We start from the raw sequence: 20,347 nt of genomic DNA, 5'->3' as shown, positions 1-20,347 counted from the left end.
CGTGTTTGTGCGGCTGACATACCAGTAGTCGACCACGAGTTGTCTAACAGAATGGGTGCATTAGAGTAAACGGGAATATGGCGACACCGTTATTGTCGTGCTCCTGGTACAGAGTTCGTCTGAATAGGAGCGCTGCTACTGGCGTTCGAGGAAGTCTTGGATAATATCGGATGGAGACATCGAGGATGCGGTGATACAGTTGTTCCAGCAATGTCCAAGTACGTCTTTACATGGCGGATCCATCGGCTGGAGCTTCATGGGCGTCATGGGACCCCTGTTTCAGCGTCCATGGTGGATACTTTTAACGGTCTCTAATCCCGCGCCCGAAACCATTCCCGAACTTATTTCACTTCAACAAGCCTCGAAATGTTTGCTTAAAAGAACAGGGGATTGTGATATCAGGTCACATTCCGGAGAGTCGTGGTTCGAATGTGGCAGGAGTACCTCCGTCCTCAATGACGTCTTTCTTTATTTGATTTATATAACGACTCTGTTAGTATCTAGAATGTACGGCATTGAATGAAAGGTTAAAAGGTAAAAAAAGGTCAAAGGTAAAGCTATCCCTGTAACAGGCCATGTTGGCCTATAGGGTTGTGAGACGTTGAGGTCCCACATTTTCTAGACCTTCTAGACAATCGGCTCACAGATGACGGTAAGGCCTTGCGCGCCGGCCGCCCTTCCTCCCCCCCCCCCAGGAAGAATCCAGATACTCATTTCTGTTGGAGGCTGAATCGATCCCAGGGCCATAGTGCGGCTGGAAGGATTATATCAATTGAAAAAGATCCACCTCATCGGGACTCAAACCCGCGACCTTCCAGCTTGTAGCATAGTGCCTCAACCAACTACGCTACCCGTGAAAGGGTGAGTAATGAATTTACTTGGATGGACTGAGAAGAACCACGGAAAACCTCAGGATAGCGGTGTTCCGATCGAGATTCGAACTGAGCACGTACCAAATACAAATCTAGAAAGTTACCTCTATAATGATGAGCTCGACTTACAAAAAATTTCTTAGTTTTCCTCAGTCGCTCCAGGCAAATTCAAGGAAAAGTTCCTTCAATTCTGCCTTCACCACCTTTGGGAGATGTAACGTTAGAATCTCTACTGTAACGGTTATTCTGAAGATGGTCTATCCTTATCTTCCTCCGTCGTTCCATACATCTACCTGGAATTTCGCACGATATATCCACAAGCGGAACATGAAATTAAATTGGTATGTTGGGGACTTTGTGATTCGTACCAGTTCTGTAGCTGAATACAGATGTCAGCACTAGCATACACTGGCGACGACTGCGCATAATTCCGTTACTGCTATACCAGTTGATAGGAATTGTGTCCAAGTCATTCAAACGATAAAAGTTTTACAAATGTTGTGTTAGGTTAGTAATCTCAGCTCAGAATAGTTGAGAAGTACAATACAATATAAATAATTGAAAGAGACAGTATTGCAAAGAATTCTACGTACTCTCAGTAGTGCTTGTCACAGGTTAGTACAAGCAGTTGAATTAGTGCATAGATACACCATACCTTTTAAATAGTGCAGTTTTGTTACTTTGTCGATATTTTATAATCACAGGCATCCGCTTATTATAGATATGTAATACTTTAATTAAACTGAACATGAGCTTACAATTTTGAAATCCTGTGCTACGTATGTTTAAATGTAAGTTTATGAAGGTTTCATTACATTTCCTAAACCCACCTTCTTTCCTTTTTCATTTCAGAATGAATTTCAATTTCGGAAGTACTCCAAAAGTAGCAGGAGGTTTTAATTTGCCAAGTTCGGCAGTAACAACAACAAGTGAGAATCATTTGTATAATTGTTAAGAGCAAAGCATGAAAAGTAATCACATGGGGATATGTTGTAGAGAATCGCAATGACAGCAGAATTTGTGTGAAAATTTGGCCGGTCGTGATATGCCCAGTCATAATAAATTGTGAAGTGGCTGGTCAGATCATTAAAATCTAAGTTTTAAGAAATGCATTTCCAGATTTTTCTCAGTGTTAACACCAAAGTCTTTACATTGAAGTACTATTGGAAATGCATCAGTTTGCAGTAGAAGGTAGATAAATAAATGAACATTTCTGATACAGTAATAAGTAATGAATGAAAATTTATTACAAAGTAATGTTTGTTTTAGTGTATAAGGCAAAGCAGCTGCATTGGTACCATTTGTATGCTATTTTGTGAGTGGAAAACATGCTGAGGCAGCTAATAAGTGTAATGAATATGTGTGCTTGAAAGACAGCTGTTCTTATAATTCCAGTTCCCATCTGTGACAAAAAATAACTTATTGTGCCCCTTGAAAGTGCTGTTTTCCTACACACCTTTCCCATTGCCCCCTCACATGGCCCTGAGCAACCACCTTCCTTGTAACTTGCCTGTGTAATAGCCAGTTCCAGAACCTACACAACTTAACCCTGAAGATAGAGGCAGCAGTTCCTCTGAAGCATTGGCATCAGCCTACGTGGCTACATCTTATCACAATCTGAGCTATTACTGTCATGAAAACCAGAAAACTTGTATTCATCTTATTTCTGGGATTAAGTATCCCACACCTCGGAAGTTGAATCCTCCACCATTTTGAGAATGGACAGAGGCCAGGAAAACTGGTAAGGTCAGAAATAGAATCATTGGCCATAATATTTTACAGATATTTACATGGTATGTAACTGTAGATTTATTCTTTGGTTTCCAGTAATAACGTGACAGTAGAAGAGGGGCTGGGCAGGATGTGTAGCATGGGTGTGCATGGGCACATGCTTGGGGAATTATATTTGTAATTTTTTAGGGATTTTAGTGTTTTGTGTGTCTGTTATAGCCACCACAACACCAGCCTTCTCTCTTGGTGGAGATTCATCTGCTTCAAAATTATCTCTCAATCTGTCATTGCCACCAGCTACAACAGCAGGTAAGTTAGAGAATTGTTTGCTACTTTTATAGATGCCACCTGGAAGCATCCAGCACTACATGAACACTGTTGTTTGTAGGATTAGGGCTCCAGCTAAAAACTACAACAGCTGTTGCTGTCCCAACGTCAAGTACAACAGGCTTCACCCTCGCAGCAAGTACAGCAAGTACAAGTGCAACTACATCCACAGTAGCTCCTCCACAGTCAGTCCTAGCTACTGGCACTACGTGAGTACAGGGGGCAGAATCCAGTAAACGTTCAGTTATCCACAGAAATGAATGGGGAAGCAGCACCATAATTGAAAACAACCGCTAAACCACATACCAGAGCTAATGAGCTTCACTTGAAATTCAGACTTGTAGTAATAAGGAAAACAGAAATAAGGGTTTTTGAATTAAGCAAAGAAGTATGGTTCTCATCTTTGTAATTGTACAGTATAGTACACATTTGTGTCATGTAGGTAGATCATAACAGTGAAATCTGGATTATCCATGCTAAGGAAAGGGGAAAATTGCATAAATAATCAAATAACATGAATAATGGAAGATGTTTTATGGTTTGCTCTCACAAATTACTTACACATGCAGTCGTTTCTATTGTGTTTATTGTAATAAATAGTCTGGGATGTTGTTTGTTGAGGCCTCTGCTTATGTAGGCAGTTTTAATTCTCTTTGTGGCCGTAATGTAATATGCAAAGCCCTATTGACCCAAGTACTGTGGCACAGAATCAACACACTGAATTAAACGTGTGGGGGCCTCCCACATTGAAGCAAGCACTAGCCAGTCAGTGTTCATCACAGCACCTGAAATGCCCACTGGGTCAGATGCCACAAGCAACAGTGTATAAAGATGCAAACGTCTGACATACTAGTCAGTTGGAGCTACTCTTACTTCAAGACAGCATCTGGAGCGCACACAGCAGTAGCGACCCTCCTAGCAGTAACGCTGCCAACTATGAAAGCAATTGCCTCAACTCTTGAGAAGCTCTCTGCCGGTCCTTTCTACTCTGCTGCCAACTCACAGTCACCAGACTACTGAACATGGAGGACCACCCGCTCAGACAAGCCAGCCTGACGCAGCTGTAGCTCTGTTGGCTTTCATCAGGAATTTACGTGGTTGTCTCCCAATGCCAGAGCTGATATCCCACAAGGGTTTTCATATAAAGTGGTTGTTAGAATAGCTTGATCTAAATGAAAATAGAAGTTTCATGACAGTTTTCCATAAAATTCTCCAGTATTAAATTTCAAGAAATTCTCTCAGAGATACTGGGTTTTTGGACTTTGTCCATCATCCGGATTCTGAATGAATAAGCAAACCACAGCGTTTCAGAAACTGGATCTGTTTCCGTCCTCAGTTGAGGGGATGAGGGGAGACACTCTGTTGGGTCCATTAGAAATCACTGGACCAGTGATTGAGGCTAGCTATTTCTAAGGGACCCAACAGAGCAGGTGTCTCCCCTCACCTGAGGACAGAAACAGATCCAGTTTCCAAAATGTTGTTTTTTTTTTCTTATTTATTTAGAATCCAGACGATGGACAAAGTCCGAAAACCCAGTATCTCTGTCTGTTATACACCATCATCAGAACCCTATAGTATCTACTTCAAGAGGATCTGTCGAGCAGTTTTTCACTTGTTTCATGCACACAGTCTGATGGATGGGCTGAGTAAACTTTATCAGTGAAGATAACTGAAACTCTCAGAAATGATGAAAAATTCCTATATTTGAAGAATACTTTCTGAGTACAACTCGAAGCGAAGGGAGACCTGAGATATTGATACGTGCAAGACAGACACTGATTTCAACTTAGAGTTAGACTTCATAAAACTGTAGTGATGGCAAAGAAGTATCTTCTTTCTGTTCATGGCAATCAATTATTGCGTTCTGGGGATTTGGTGGTCTGTCAGCTGCTCACGATTATGGAAGTTTTTGGCTCATAAGATGTACATTTTCATATTTCAAGTTTATACTTCCTCTTATTGAAGCATCATGAATACACTGAAATATTTATTATGAATATAATATGTTTCAACAGTTTTTTATGTTTTCTAATTGGTTATTTAATGACATTGTCAATACAGAACTATAAATTTTTGGTAATACATTGATTGAGGATTGTGGAATAGTTCGTGGAATGAGAATTGGCAGGGTAAACTAAGTACTTGGAAAAAAAACAGTCCACCACAAATCTCATAAGACCTGACCTTGGATCAAACCTCAGTTTACGATCAGGTGTCTCACATTAAAGTGGAAACTATTACTGCCTTCAAAGGCATGTCCTTTGTTATATTTCAACTTTATTTGTCAGTTTCTTATTACAGTACAATTAAAGAATAAGCCATGCAATCAAGCAGCAGTATGGCTTTCTGTTCAACTGAAACACTGATAAACATTTACCAGACTGCATGGCATCACATCCCAGAAAACTTAACTCTCTAAGTGAACTCCTTCCCTCCTTACCTTGATTGTTCATAAATGAAAAGTTATATTCAACCAAAATGGGCCATACTTTTATAAGTGTTGAAACTGATTGGTGACATGTCATTTTGGTATATCTACTGATGTCATGTGTGCTGGCAAACTCTACGCTTACCGTGACTGACCACATATATTTCATTCCCAGTGTGTCTAGTGCTTCATCAGGAGCAAGCACATCCCTTAACTTCTGTCAGCTGGAAGAGAGTATTGTGACATGTTGACCCCTACCTCCCCAGGGGCACGTAGCGGTAATGTAGCGCTCGCGTAATAGGCGAGTCATCACCCCGCCACTCTCCCTGCGATGACGTCATGAGCGGAGCCGAAGTGAGCCGAGTCCCCGCAACCTTGACGCTATGCAAAGCGAGTCAACAGCGGTGACGTCACCAAGGGGTAACAGCGTTGCTAGGCTATACGCCACGTCACAACTAGCAACAGCGAACGGAATAAAAGCCGGCTGAGCAGGAAGCGAGAGTCAGTGCGTTATCAACAAGTTCTCAGTTCGCAAGTTACGAGCTACAGACGCGTGTGCGATAACCAGTGATAACCAGTCATATCTGGAGTGTGTAATTCAGGGAGACTTCTATAGCTCCCGCGTTATTAATACGTGAAGACTCTTGAAGATAGTGTTAAGAGATTTTGTTGTAGGGTTTGTAAAGTGTGGAAACCCGTAACATTGTGATAATTAATTGTAGCCGATATTTATAGATTGTTCAGTAAACCAATTAACGATCTCTACGGCGTATTCAGTAACGAAACACGAGCAGCAGTATGGCTTTCTGTTCAACTGAAACACTGATAAACATTTACCAGACTGCATGGCATCACATCCCAGAAAACTTAACTCTCTAAGTGAACTCCTTCCCTCCTTACCTTGATCGTTCATAAATGAAAAGTTATATTCAACCGAAATGGGCCATACTTTTATAAGTGTTGAAACTGATTGGTGACATGTCATTTTGGTATATCTACTGATGTCATGTGTGCTGGCAAACTCTACGCTTACCTTGACTGACCACATATATTTCATTCCCAGTGTGTCTAGTGCTTCATCAGGAGCAAGCACATCCCTTAACTTCTGTCAGCTGGAAGAGAGTATTAACAAATGGACTCTAGAGCTAGAAGAGCAAGAGAAGTTGTTCATGAATCAAGCTACACAGGTGAATGCATGGGATCGCCTTCTTATCGGCAATGGCGAAAAGGTAAACCCTTGTCAGTATATATATAGAATAATATGTGTTCCAACATGGGAACATGATTTGTATAGGCAGGAATATGAAGGTTCCTTCTTGGGAATGCAAGAATTGGCAATGTTGCAAGAAGGCTTGCTTAGGTCTTCTGTATAGTCAGGTGTCTGCAGCGAATGGTTTGTCTCTGTAGTTATGACAAAGTCAGTCAGAGCTGTCAACCTACAAACTATAAAATGAACATCAACAAAGATAGTTTATATCAGATGGGTTGGGTTTTGTTCTCAGAGTGAACTCAATTCTGTAATTTATAATGTCTTATTTAATTTCTCATCACAGTCAGTTGTAAAATTCTGTGACATGTAGCCCCATTGCTAGGCAACAACCACAAAATAAGCAATTATACAAGAGCTGTTGCTAAGTAATGGCTTGCAAACAAGCATGTTTCCATGGCAACAATTGCATTGCAACAGAGGAACAGTGTTTTCTGCATGGTGTATGACGAGATCTTATAAGCATGTATTGTTAGTTATTGAGTTGGTTGGTGAGTTAGTGAGTTAGATAACCACTGAGGTTTACTTGTTATGAGGCTGGTAGATGAGGCCGGGAACAGTTAAGGAACCCAGAGGAAGGGGAATGTCTACTGTTGGAAATTGCTACCAAGCTATAACAGTGAAGGCATGACTGTGGACACTAGCATGTAATAGTGAACTGTAAAGTGTAGTCATGTGCTGTATCAGAGAGTCCAATAAATCTGATCATCGATCCAAAACTCATCCATAGTCACATTCTGTCACATGACAACTGGTGTCGGAAGTGGGATTGGATTGACCAAATTATTGGACTGTATTGAAGTGTGCATGACTGGTTTGTGATTCAGGTGAAGGTTAATCATGTAGCCACTTTTTTTTTATGCTAGTGGGGTGGGACTAAGTCCCTTGTACTGCGGCCACTTCTGGCCTATTGTACCAGCCCCAGATGATAGGTGAGGGTGATTGTGGAGCAATTGGTGGAATAAAGATTGGTTTTGAACTGAATTGAATTTATTTACATTCTATAAATCCTAAGTAGGTTAGTACCGAAGTACTCAGAGAAAACCTGCCCCAGCGCAACTTTGTCCACTTGATTGTGTGGTAGCCATCAGCTGCTTCCTCTAACAGCAACTTAAATGCATGGGTGATTCCTAAATCTAAAGACTGTAGCTAGCTCGTACAGTTAACTGGGAAAAATACAGCTTTGGTATTGCTGAGAAATGTGTCCTTTTGATGGGCAACACACTGACAAATAAAGAGCAAGATTCTGTGATTTTTAGCACCCAGTTTTCTATAAAGTTGTGTGAGGTAATCTTAAAATATTTTGGCAGCCATCCAAGAATTTGTATTAGTTTCATATTTTGTAGACAGTCTCTTGACATTCTTGGAGTAATGTGGACATTTATATTTAGCAGTTAAAAGAAGTGGCAGTTTTATCACTACCATCATCAATGCATGGAAGGAGTACAGTAGCCCAGTGTTTAGATTTTATACTACCCTGGCAAAAATCTTTTCAAAAGTGAAGGTTTGCTAGATTGTATATTGAAAAATAGACTGGGCTCATCAGCATTACATATCACAGAGTGTCTTGCAATATTGAGTATTTTTTTTCAGCCTTCTGCAGTTTCTGAATCAACATCCCTGCTCTCACCTGATAAGTGTTCTATAAACAATGTCATGTCTCCTAAATCAATTGATCCATCAACTGGAAGCCAAAAAGTTGGCTATTCCCAGACAAGCAGCAATGTGCAAGGCCTTCTTGAGATGGCTGCCCTCTGCGGAAGCGTTACTGTCACATGCTTGCTTGAACCATGCACCAAATGCAGATTCCAGTTTCAGCAGTGGTAAATATTTCAGTGAGTTCCCCTACTTGGAAAAAGGCCACACTGTACATACCTTCTTTCAGTTTCATCACAGTTCTTCACAACAATGTTTAACATGGACACAGGAAGTCTCACTTGTTTGTGCCAGTTCAACACACGAGCCAATATGTTCATCAGCTTGGCCTAAAATATTTATTTTACTGCTTACTGCAAATGATTTCCATTTTCCTTTTTTATCCATATTTCATCCACTTGCTGTGAGATTTGTCTCAATTGACAATAAAATTTGATTTCTATGAAATGAAGTCACATGGGCACTGGAAGATTGAAGAATTTCACTCGGGTGCATTTCTGCTGAATGTTTCACTTACAGAAACACACTTGCCATTTTGTAGTGGTTATTTCTTGGAACACTTGTCAGATATGAGAGAGAGAGACACACACTTCTCTTGTTGAGTTTTAGTTACACTAAGACACACCAAGAAAAGTCAGTGAAAATAGTCAGAAATGTGTGGACAAACAATTTTTTGGATTATAACACTAAGATATGGCTATAGCACTGCTGTAAGTGTAACCTCTCTATGCAAACCTGAAACCTTCGACCAAAATGTAAGTAAAAGAAACCAAAAACTTAGAAACTTACAGGCTTCTAGTGTATAGTTATGCAATTGAGATATTAATGACATTTTTGAAAAAGACACTACATATAATTTTTAAGATAATATTAAACACCACTAGGAAGACCTAGACATACATGGGAGGATAATATTAAAATAGATCTTAGAGATAGAATGGGGCAGCATGGGTGGGATTCATCTGGCTCAAAATAGAGACCAATGGAGAGCTCTTGTGAACATGGTAATGAACCTTTGGGTTCCAAAAAAATGTTGGGAAGTTCTTGAGTAGCTGAGCTGATGGCTTCCCAAGAAAGACTCAGCTTCATATAATATAATTTAACATTTGTTAGATTCTTATTGTAACAGCATTTCACTATTCCTTTATATAAGCATATACAGTTTGTAATATGAAAAATGTGTACCAACAATTTTTCAGCTGAAATCAATGCATAAACATTATACAGTAGTATATGAAGGGCCCATTCTTTGCCTGGGATATGGTTACTTTCCTCATCAGTACTACAGTGTATGGTAAAGAAGGAATTAAAAGTATACTCATATAATTAAAAAAATATTTGAAATGTTGATTTTAATCACATCAGAAACTGTACAGTTCCTCTGTATCACTCTAACAGCCTTGGTACTGTACATATTGGCAAATGGAGCAAATTTTATACCTGTATATGTTCTCTATTAGGCCTCCAATAGGAAAAACAAACTTAAGGTGGAAACAGTACATTTTTGTAAGGTACATATACTAGATAAATAGAAGGTATGAAATGTTGTTTCCTTACTTAGTACCAGTTCTGGGATGTCTGTCCAAGTATGACTGAGTGTGGAGTTTCTGATTTCCATTGCAGATTGTTGGTCTAAATAATGCAGTGGAACGTGTGAAGCTCGAACAGCAGCAGTTGGATAATGAATTAGATTTCATTTTGGCCCAACAACGAGAGTTAGAGGAATGTCTTGCTCCACTAGAAAAGGAATTGGACTCCAATGGGGTGGCTGATCCAGAGAGAGAACACATGTGAGTGTACCACAAAAATTAATTCATAGGATACCGTGGAACACGTTTGAAATTCTGGTGGAGTTATTTTATTTTATGGTTTACTCTCATACAATGATGCTCTCACTAGCTCAGTATATACCACAGCATCAAATGATGTTGAAGTGATTGTAGCCTAATCTGAAATCAGGATAGCCAGTCAGGATTACCAGTCTTTGACCCAAAATTTAGACCTCCCCCAAAAGCAGAAGTGATGCCATGTACTGTGGTGGAAGCTTTACAGACATTTTGGAATATATACTACCTTCATGTTCAAGGGCAAAGAAAGCCAAGGCAGCAGATAGCCACTCAGCTTGCTGCTTGTTTATCTGCTTCCTTACCCTTTGACCCAGAGGATGAACTCAGTATTTACCTCTGGAATGTCAGTAAAACTTCTAGCAGATTGTGGATCATTGCAGGAGACAGTACTCTTCAGCACTGCTGAGAACCTCATATCTCACTGATTGGATCATCTTCAAGAAATTCATTTCCATACTAAGGATTAAAGATAAAGGTAAAGCTATCCCTGTAACAGGCCATGGAGGCTCATATGGTTGTGAGAGGTTGAGACTCCCACATTTTCTAGACAGTTGGCTCACAAATGGCGGTGAGGTTGTCAGACTTATGCGCCAGCTGCCCTTTATCCTCTGGGAAGATTCCTTATACTCATTTCTCTTAGAGGCTGAGTCGACGCCAGGGCCATAGTGCAGCTGGAAGGATTAGGTCAATTGAAAAATCCAGTGACCTCATCAGGAATTGAACTTGTGACGTTCTGGCTTGCAGCATAGCGCCTCAACGAACTATGCCACTGTATGCCCCCATACTTGGAAGTGATATCAGTTAAATGGAGTTTGTTTAGCTGGGTAAAAGATGCAGCATGCATGAGGAGAGTGAGAAATGCATATTACATTTTATGGAAATAAGTTGCATGTGTTATGAAATGTATTAAAATAGGCCAGGACAGAATAAGAAGATCCAATACTTTGTTCTGTCATTAGATTCCAGATGGCTGAAAATATGGACACTCAATTAAAACAAATGTCTGAAGATCTGAAAGAAATTATTGAGCACCTAAACGAGACAAACCGAACACAGGACACCAGCGATCCCGTAAGTTATAGTACAAATAACTTTTGTAGGTATACTTTGCAAGACTTGTGCAGAAACTTTCTGCCTTCTGTCACATGAAAATATCAAATTAATTATCATTCATTGGTGTTTCCAGTAGGATGAAGCATCTGATGACAGGTCTTCTTCATTCTCCTTTTGTATCTCTATCCATTGTTTTATGAATATTCCCTCATTTTCTCCACCTAATGCATGGTCTCCCTTTTTTCCTTACACCCTAATGCCCATATCTGTGTCCAGGTTTCAGATTGCCCCATTTTGATTTCTTATTACATTGCAGTTGCATTTCATGTGAATTTAAATTATGCATCTCCATCCATGTAATCTGCTTATATCTCTGTACCTGCATGCTTTTCTATAGAACATACATGAAAAAATGCTGCTCTTCAGTCTGTATAGCCCACCATAAATAAGTTTCAATTAATATGTGGTGTTTGCTTCAGATTGTCCAGATTGGGCGCATACTGAATGCACACATGAACTCACTGCAGTGGATTGACCAGAACACAGCTCTAATTGCAACACATTTGGAACAGGTGTCAAAACTGCATGATGTTCACAGAAGGGAAAATGAGAGATCTTTCCACCTAACTTATGACTGAAAACCTGATGTATCTTTAGTTTTGTCGTATAAAGAACTACAGAACAGACAAGGATACAAAGATGAATAATACCAAACTGTTTTGCTGAAAGGTATATTATTTATGTAAGCAACTAATTTGTCATATTTTTATCTACAAGCAAAATGTAACTTGTTCTTTCTTCTAATCTAAATTATCACATTCCTTGAATATTTTGGAACAATAAATATGGTTATATAATATGGGTTCCATTATTAATTTAATACTAGGGTCCCTATATTCATACACGTCCACATTTTTATAACTTATTTCCTATACCACATCTGCAGAGTCTTCATGCGCTTTACCTTCTTTTGCAGCTGCAGAATGCCATACAGTAAGGCTTCTGCAGTAGGAGGACATCCTGTAACAAGATTGTTCATTAACCTTTATTATATGGGAATGGAATTTAAATCCCAGGGGATGATGGCTGGATCCAAACTTGGGGGGGGGGCATCATACTAATGGCAGTTGTATTAAAACAATGTATACAGGTCTACATGAATATATATCTTTGCTGAAACATTCTAGTAAAAGCATTTAAATGAGATACATCCAAGAAAAAAATGAAGCCATATAGGACAAGAGCATGGAAGCCTATATGAATGCCTGGCAGGAAGAGATGACAGCATGCCAAGATGCAAGAGAGGCAAATCTAATTAAGATGGAGCCAACCAAGAGAAGAAGAGGCCGTAATGGAGCAGCAGGAGATTCCTAACAAAGAGATAGCAGTTCACTCCCTGAGGGTATGCAAAATGAGAGAGCAGCCTACCAGGAAATGATGGAGGCATATCTGAAATATGAAGAGCCAACCTCAGCAGACATGAAGGCCTGCCAAGAGATGGCTGCCTGCTACAGAGTGTTGAAGAAGGTGTGAATGTGGGCTCCTCTCAGAGTATTTGACATCTCAGGCATGCAGTGTGTGTACAGTGTCACATATTTGCATTATTCAGGTCTCTGGGAAGGCACCATTCAGTGCCAAAATGTGTCACCAACAGATGATGTTGAAAGACATATTATGCAGGACTATACCTGTATTTTGTGAGGGACAGTTTCCAACTGCAAAAAGCCTTACTTACATGAGAAACAAAATTTATAGCGAGTCTGTGTCATCAGTGTATCACTTACTGAAAATTACTGGTTTGAGGCACAGAAACACCAATTATGGTAGAACACTTCTGTTGGAGAGGGCTGACATTGTTCCTGCTCAAGGAAAGCTTTTAAGAACTATGCACAATCTGAAAAGCGGCCTCCGTAGTCTAGGGGTAACGTTCCAACCTCATGACTCAAGGTACCCGGGTTCAAAAACCCAGCGGAGGTCGTGAAATTTTTAAGGGCAGAAAAATTCAGGGAACAAGTCCTCTGGGAGGGACTTTAAGCCGTGTGTCCCGTGTCGTAGATTTACGGCACGTAAAAGAACCTCATGTCTCTAAGAGACCGCTGAGCTAAATTAGGCCCAACATTTCCCGCCCAAAGTAGTTTCCAATGCCTCCGGTAGATGGGGAAGTATTAGGTACCACTGCCAAGTAGAGGGTAGAAACCTTGCTGGCAGAAAGGGACTAGAATCCCCTGCCAGAGGAGGGACGACCTCGCTGACAGAAAGGGACTAACTATTAGATACCACTGCCAAGTAGAGGGTAGAAACCTTGCTGGCAGAAAGGGGCTAATAGCGAGCACCAGTACCGGTAGGAGATGGGGACTGTAGAAATTAAAAGGGGGACGTACAATAGACTATCAAAAAGTCGCGGTGCATGGGGAAACCCACCCCCTCAATACTGAATCACTGAATGCACAATCTGAAGGGTTTCAGTGATGAATGTCCACTCTATTAGATGACACATGGGTAAATCAGAATCATTCACGGAAGAATATATGGCAGGATTTTGGAGGAGAAGTACACCTTAAAGTTCCACCAGGGAAGAGCAGCAAAATTATATAGTGTAAAACAAGATCTCTGCTTCATTCCAGACAGTATGCACATAATCATATGATTCTGATTACCATTAGGAAATGAATGCCAGTAGTTTCTGTGACATGTTTTTGAGCCATCCCATGTTCACCACTGATGTTGCTTTCTGCTGACACTTAGCTGGGAAATGTAAACATCTCTTCTCTTTCTAAACTGCTGCTGTCAGGTTACCTCTCACCTTAGCAAGTATTTTGCCTCATTCTGATTTTAGTGTCACTGTCACAACCCGACTAGGCACCCACATAAAATTGTGTCTGACAGTTCCACACCATTTGATAGTGTAAAATTCACCAAGTGTATCCAGTTTTTTAATGATGAAATAATAATCCTACAGCCCACATATTTCAGCCTTAATTGGCCATCTTCAGGAGCAGCCAGTACTAAGGGAGACTTCATACGATTTAGACAAAATATGAAAAACTATTTTGAGTCATTTCAATTAAATCTAACTGAATCCTTAACATGTTCTAAACTGATGATATGCTGATGGATGGAGCTAGATGCTTTTTATCCTGTATTGTTAGCATAACGGTGAAGGTTTTGCTCCACATGATGGGTTCATATTTGATGGTGTGTTGCAACATTTCTGTAGTGGTTTATACGAGCATAAGTGATGAAGTGGCTAGGTATCAACAGTGTGTATCTATACACGCTCATAACTAATGCTAGGTTTAACAATTCATACCTGGTACGTAAATATCAACTGGAATAATCCTATCACAGCCTCTCACAACTGAATATGAGTAATGGTAGTAACCACCGCCATTTGCACAGCTGCCCATAGAAATCACCCATCGAGGCTCTGGCATCTGTAATAGAACATTTTAAAAAATAACAGTTTTTAAATAACATACAAAAAGCATCACAGAAAATAATCACAGCATCCAGGACTTCTTCCTCAAGACATATTTTGGGGTTGTTCAAATGAAACCTGTTCATGGTGCTATTAGTGAATATGGCCAGTGTGAATGACACATTAGCAGCTGACCATGAGCTGTACAGAGTGACCATGCTAGAGTAGTCACAAGCAGCATGACACTGTTACATGCCAGCATTTCAGATGCATAATCCATCCACACACAACCAAAAACTGCCATTCATTTCCTTGGAGGCAAGGCATGACATTGGCATTCAAAGATCCTGACATCACCATCAATGCACAGGACTGTCGTGGAACCCTTCAAAACCTTCATACCACTGTCAAGAAAAAAGNTATACCGGACGATGGGTGAAGTCCAAAATAAGCCGAAAGAAGTACAATATACACCATTGTCAGAATCATTTCAAGTCTATCTTCATACCACTGTCAAGAAAAAACATCTCAGCATTCTTACAAGGGTGTCGTCATATTTCATGACAACACTCTGTCCCAATGTGGCCTCGACATCCAAGACACACTGCATTCCATGCGCTGATAGGTGCTGGACCATCCACCATACAGTCTGAAGGTGTCACTGCCATAGTTTCGGGTAGGATAAAGGTGTCGAAACTGATGATGCAGTAGTTCCAACAGCAGCATTTGAAGTTCTCTGCACAGGGAATCCATGGGTTGGTGTGTACAAGAGATGCCTACATCAATGCCAACAGCTTATACTCCTTTGTGCAGAACAAGTCCAAAATCTGTTTTAATTGAACAAGCCTTGAATGCTGGATACAAGAGATCTATGCAACTGTGCAACATATTTTGCTCTTCATTCCTCTTCAACTTGAAGCACCACAAAAGCAAATTCTTGTAATCACGCACTATTAAGTTATCCCAGTGGAATATATTTCATTACCTGGTCGTATACTTTACGCAGGGCTGGAGCCATTTTGTTTGTTAACGTTCCGGCAACAATAATGACATCAGCTTGGCGTGGAGAGGCACGGAAAACAACTCCAAACCTATCCATATCGTATCGAGGTGCAGCAATATGCATCATCTCAACAGCACAGCAAGCCAGACCAAAAGTCAGGGGCCACAGTGAACCCTTAGATAAAAGCAGAAACCACATTACATACACCTTCAGATAAAGTCAAGGTTCCATTTATTGCCCCATACTTCATCTAAATCTATCTCCAGCGAAATCCTGATCTAGTGGTCCAGCATTTAGCAAAATCCTGTATTAGATTAACATGGCTCCAACCAAAGTCAAATGTATGTTCTCCCATTTTCTGTGAAGTTACAATGTGGGAATGCATTCTCAACAAGAAAAATAATACCAACCTTCTTCATGTTAAGTAATCAAAATATAACTTTATCAGGGCATTAATATATCATTACATACTACTAATATATGGCCATGCCATAGCTCAGACAGTTAGTCGCTGGCTTCCCACCACGGTGGCCCAGGTCACTTGGGATTTGTGATGGACAAAGTGCCACTGGGGCAGGTTTTCTATGAGTACTTCAGTTTCCCCTGCCAATCTTCATTCCACCAGTTGCTCCACAATAAGTATCATCTGGGGCTGGTACAATAGGCCAATAGTGGCCACAGTACCAAGTGGGCTTAGTCTCACCCCACAAAGAATAAAAAAAATAAAAATAATACTAATAATATACTTTAAATACATTCAAAATTAAACAGGGTTGCTGTAAAAATTTTAACGTAACATACCCATCTACAATCTTCATCCTAGCTTACTGGACATGAATTATAAATTGTAAGGGGCAATGATTTTAGTTGTCTACGAAAACATTCATCTGCATCAACTAGTTCCATAAAGTGTATTTTTGCATGTTCTATCACTTCTATTGGTCTAACGGGCGAGGCTTAACCAGCCAAATTATGGGGGCAAGTTACAAAGTACAGCTGCTCCTTGTTACATGCAAGTTCAAAAAATTAGATTCCATTTTAATGTCCTCAAATAATTGAGTGATTTCTGCAAAATGCTTCCTGGCCAATCAAGAGATAGGAAGAATGTTGAGTACAGTATTGTGTGGGTGGCAGAGGAATGCAGGGGGACAATGGAAAATTATGTTCAATTTACATGATTTCAGCCCCTGCAGCTTTTACTGGAATACCAGTGTTGAATAAATCGAGGAATCCTGCATAATGATGGAATAGATGAGTTGGTCAACTCTCACAAATAGCTTGCATACTTATTTAATTGTAATATTTCATACTGCAAAAGAAACTCAACTAAAGTGTACTATTGGGGAAGAAATGTTAATTCTTGATGTACTTCATGTGCTAATATAACCAAAGGATTAATGTGTTACCTTACGCCCCCAGTTCAGTAAGTCATCCAATCGAGCCAGTGCATATTCTGCCAAACTGCTTGTATTCTGGAAAGGTGAGTAAGGTCGTCTTGCTGGAGCAACCTCTGAAATGATAACAGTGCTACATTCTCATATTTTGCTGTGCCACCATTCATAATGCAGATCCTTCTTTTGCCAAGGGCTTTAGACATCTCTGCAAGCTCACTACAAATACTTCTTGCACTTACTGATTAAGAAATATTGGTCCAGATATGGGGCATGCATTGTAGAAATTGCATTTCATTTATTCTGTTTACATCAGCATCATTTCACAAAAAAGAAAAAAATGCTCTGCATATAGAATCCAAAAATAAAGCTTGCTATGAACACTGGGATATGATCAATCACTTTTCAAGATATTTAATTGAAAGTAATGCCTAGAAAGTTTATGATATGTAGAGACATATACATGCTGAATTTATACGTCCACCTGTCTTTTTTTTTCCTGCAGTTTTGATGTGTCTTCTTAAAGAAAGCAAAGTACTTTTTTCTTCTGACAATATCAGCTTTTAAATATTACCTTGTTAGAACCACTGTTTTAACACACTCTTCACTTTATTTTCATCCTAAATTTCATGTTATACTTTTATTCCTTGTAATTGTATTTTACTAAACATTTATTTTGAATCATATACTAAATCTCTTACGGAAGCAAACGTGCATCGTCATCAGTTAGTGATGTAGACTGTTATCATCATTGGGTCACTAGATTCAAATTTCATCATATTTCTGGTATTTTCACAACAGTGGTAAATTATGACATGCCTACACAGAATTTTTATTTTGCTAGGTTGCCTACACAAGTTATGAGGTACTTTGGTTTATACAGCAAATCGACTATACCTACCTATGCTCCTTCGCATTTTTCCCTTTCATGCCCCTCACCCCATCAAAATTTGTATTTTGTTTTCTTACTTCACCTTTCGGTTCTCTTCCTCATACATCTCGCATTCCATACCCCACTTCTTAGTCCTAATATTGGTCCTATTGGTCTGCATACACTCCCCCTCCCTGAAGTCACCTCTCCAACATCACAGCCATTTTTTCAGTGCTTAGCCTACTCTTCTACCATGATGATGGAGGCAGCAAATTCCTCTGAAACATCGATTGTGATCTACCAGACTGCAAGATGCCTCATCTCAGAAGACTGTATTCATCAGTAATGTTCAATGCACACCTTTTCAATTTTTCATTGTGAACACACCATAATTCTGTGCAAAATGATAAAGAGGGACAATGTGGGACCCTCAACGTCTCACAACCCTATGGGCCTTCACGGCTTGGTACGGGGATAGCTTTACTTTTTTTTTAAATGATAAAGGGGTCCTCGACTATTGGTCAAAGTTTAGACCTAGTGATTATGTGACCCTCAAATCCAGCATACCTTAATATATCCCAAACAATCACATTTTGTACAAGCCAAACAAAAAACGGGATATTCGAAATCGGATACTGGAGTATATTCTGTGACGTCAGTCTACAAGGTTTAAAATTCAAATAGTATACATGCACGAACCAGATTTTGACTCTTGTGCAACAGTGGACTGATGTTTTATTTTCACACAGGCTGCTTCTGTCCCTTTCACCTGGGGTGATATAAGATCATTATACACCTGCTGTAACGGTCGAGCTGAAAATATATAACCACAAACTTCATACATTAGGTTAGTTTCGCTACTACTTTTAGTACTTTTTACAAAAAAAAAAAAACTGTTCAGGAATTTAACCGTATATTTTCTGCAACAAGAATAGTGAAAGGCAATAAAACAGACGTATTTATGGACGTACACCGTAATGATACACAGCGCAACATATCTATTCATGAAACAGCTTCGCACAATTTTAACCTCTATTCTCCTCTCTCCTTGCTTCCCACCGCCATCTAAATCATCTAAATGGTTATACAATCCAACGGTTGACGGCCAAATTATCTGCATATTAGTAACAAGTCGGAAAGGCTGTGCGTGAATGAGGAGGGAAATCAATCAGCGTATTTGGATTCCTTACCGCTTCGTTTTCATGCTATGAGTCCTTAAGGAAACGACAAAGCCGAAATAGAAGGCGCAACGTATACGTTAGCGAGATACTGGGCGAAATAAATTATCATAGCTGCCTGAGAAAATTAAAATGTAAGACGTTTCAAATGATTTTTATTTCTATAATTTTAATTGTTTAAAAAGTAGCACAGCCATCGAGTCGCTTTCCAACGAAGGAATGGCAGAACTGATGGGTAGTTTTAGGCTGTAGTAGCTGAGAAGTCTGCCTTAATAAATTTCGGCCTTGAAAAGCTTCCCACAAAGAGTGCAGTGTCTTAACCAATTTAGGCCTTAAATATCTTCCCTGAGAGAAGGCAGTAGTTACAGGACTGGTCATACTTATTCCCAATGGAATTACATTTGGACACCCTTGAATCAGTTGAGTTTTATTCATCCTTTAAACTACTGACAAAGGACACCACTTATATATACACATATGTTTTAAAGTGCCTCATTTTTTCCACTTACATAATTTTATTTAGTAATTTGTTGCATAAGTTGATTCCAATATTCATTGTATCCTTCTTGAGAACATTTGTTCTACAAAGCTGAACATGGAAGTTCAACATTTGGCATGTATTATTATTATGAACTGCAGCATTTTCTTCCAGTTAACATGTCTTTGGTGTCTGAAATAGACAGTGTCAGTAAAAAGAAACTCAAGGTAAAATTACTCCAGCAGAGGACTAAAATAGAGGCAGTTAGATAAACTTGTCCACCCCTATACATCAAGGAATGCCACAACATTAGACAGATAGCAGTTACAAGTATAATCTAAATATTCCACAGCTCATCTTGCTGGTCACATATGTACAACATTATTTGAAAATAGTAAATAAAGTCACTGTGGTTTCCAAGTAAAACAAACAATAATATACACACACACTCAAGAAATGTAGGCATTTAACTAACTTCAGTTTACTAAATAGCCGCTGTGACCAGTGTAACAATTAGCAATCATTCCTCCCTCTAACCTTTGCCTCATACCTCACTGATGGCAGCTAGATACGAACTTTCTCACTTCTTGTAAGCTTCGGCAGTAGTTCTCAGTCACACACAAGTAAATGTAACTTATATAGTTAACTTTTAGCAGATGTGACAAACTAATTTAGTGCATTACACTACAATTAGAATACATAAAAAAAATAAACTTGTGAATTCAGATACAGTAACTAAACTGAATACAAAATGAAATGAAACTCTGAACAGATCACGTTGGGAATTTCTTATCCATTAGAATGGAATATTTGTGATGCAAATGCTT

The 20,347-nt window shown here is 39.5% G+C and overlaps 2 protein-coding genes across 2 annotated transcripts; one reads left to right on the top strand and one right to left on the bottom strand.

The window, feature by feature from the left end:
* The first annotated feature begins 59 nt into the window (after window positions 1-59).
* LOC111871812 (nuclear pore glycoprotein p62) lies at window positions 60-12,040 on the top strand. The gene is made up of 9 exons (XM_033754421.1): window positions 60-218; window positions 1,725-1,801; window positions 2,823-2,912; window positions 2,992-3,139; window positions 5,534-5,597; window positions 6,345-6,587; window positions 9,905-10,071; window positions 11,088-11,199; window positions 11,661-12,040. The coding sequence occupies exons 1-9, from the start codon at window positions 211-213 to the stop codon at window positions 11,817-11,819; spliced, it is 1,068 nt and encodes a 355-aa protein (XP_033610312.1). The 5' UTR covers window positions 60-210; the 3' UTR covers window positions 11,820-12,040.
* Window positions 11,897-18,946, bottom strand: LOC111871806 (NADH-quinone oxidoreductase subunit B 2). Its single transcript, XM_023865165.2, has 6 exons — window positions 18,836-18,946; window positions 18,564-18,677; window positions 17,009-17,112; window positions 15,585-15,776; window positions 14,492-14,615; window positions 11,897-12,201 (listed from the first exon to the last, which is right to left on the bottom strand). The coding sequence occupies exons 1-6, from the start codon at window positions 18,858-18,860 to the stop codon at window positions 12,104-12,106; spliced, it is 657 nt and encodes a 218-aa protein (XP_023720933.1). The 5' UTR covers window positions 18,861-18,946; the 3' UTR covers window positions 11,897-12,103.
* Between the last annotated feature and the right edge of the window lie 1,401 nt (window positions 18,947-20,347).

This window comes from Cryptotermes secundus, unplaced genomic scaffold, assembly GCF_002891405.2.
Source record: "Cryptotermes secundus unplaced genomic scaffold, Csec_1.0 scaffold873, whole genome shotgun sequence".
Lineage (NCBI taxonomy): Eukaryota > Metazoa > Arthropoda > Insecta > Blattodea > Kalotermitidae > Cryptotermes > Cryptotermes secundus.
Note: the sequence above shows the minus strand (reverse complement) of the source record. Positions and strands in the feature narration are given on the sequence as shown.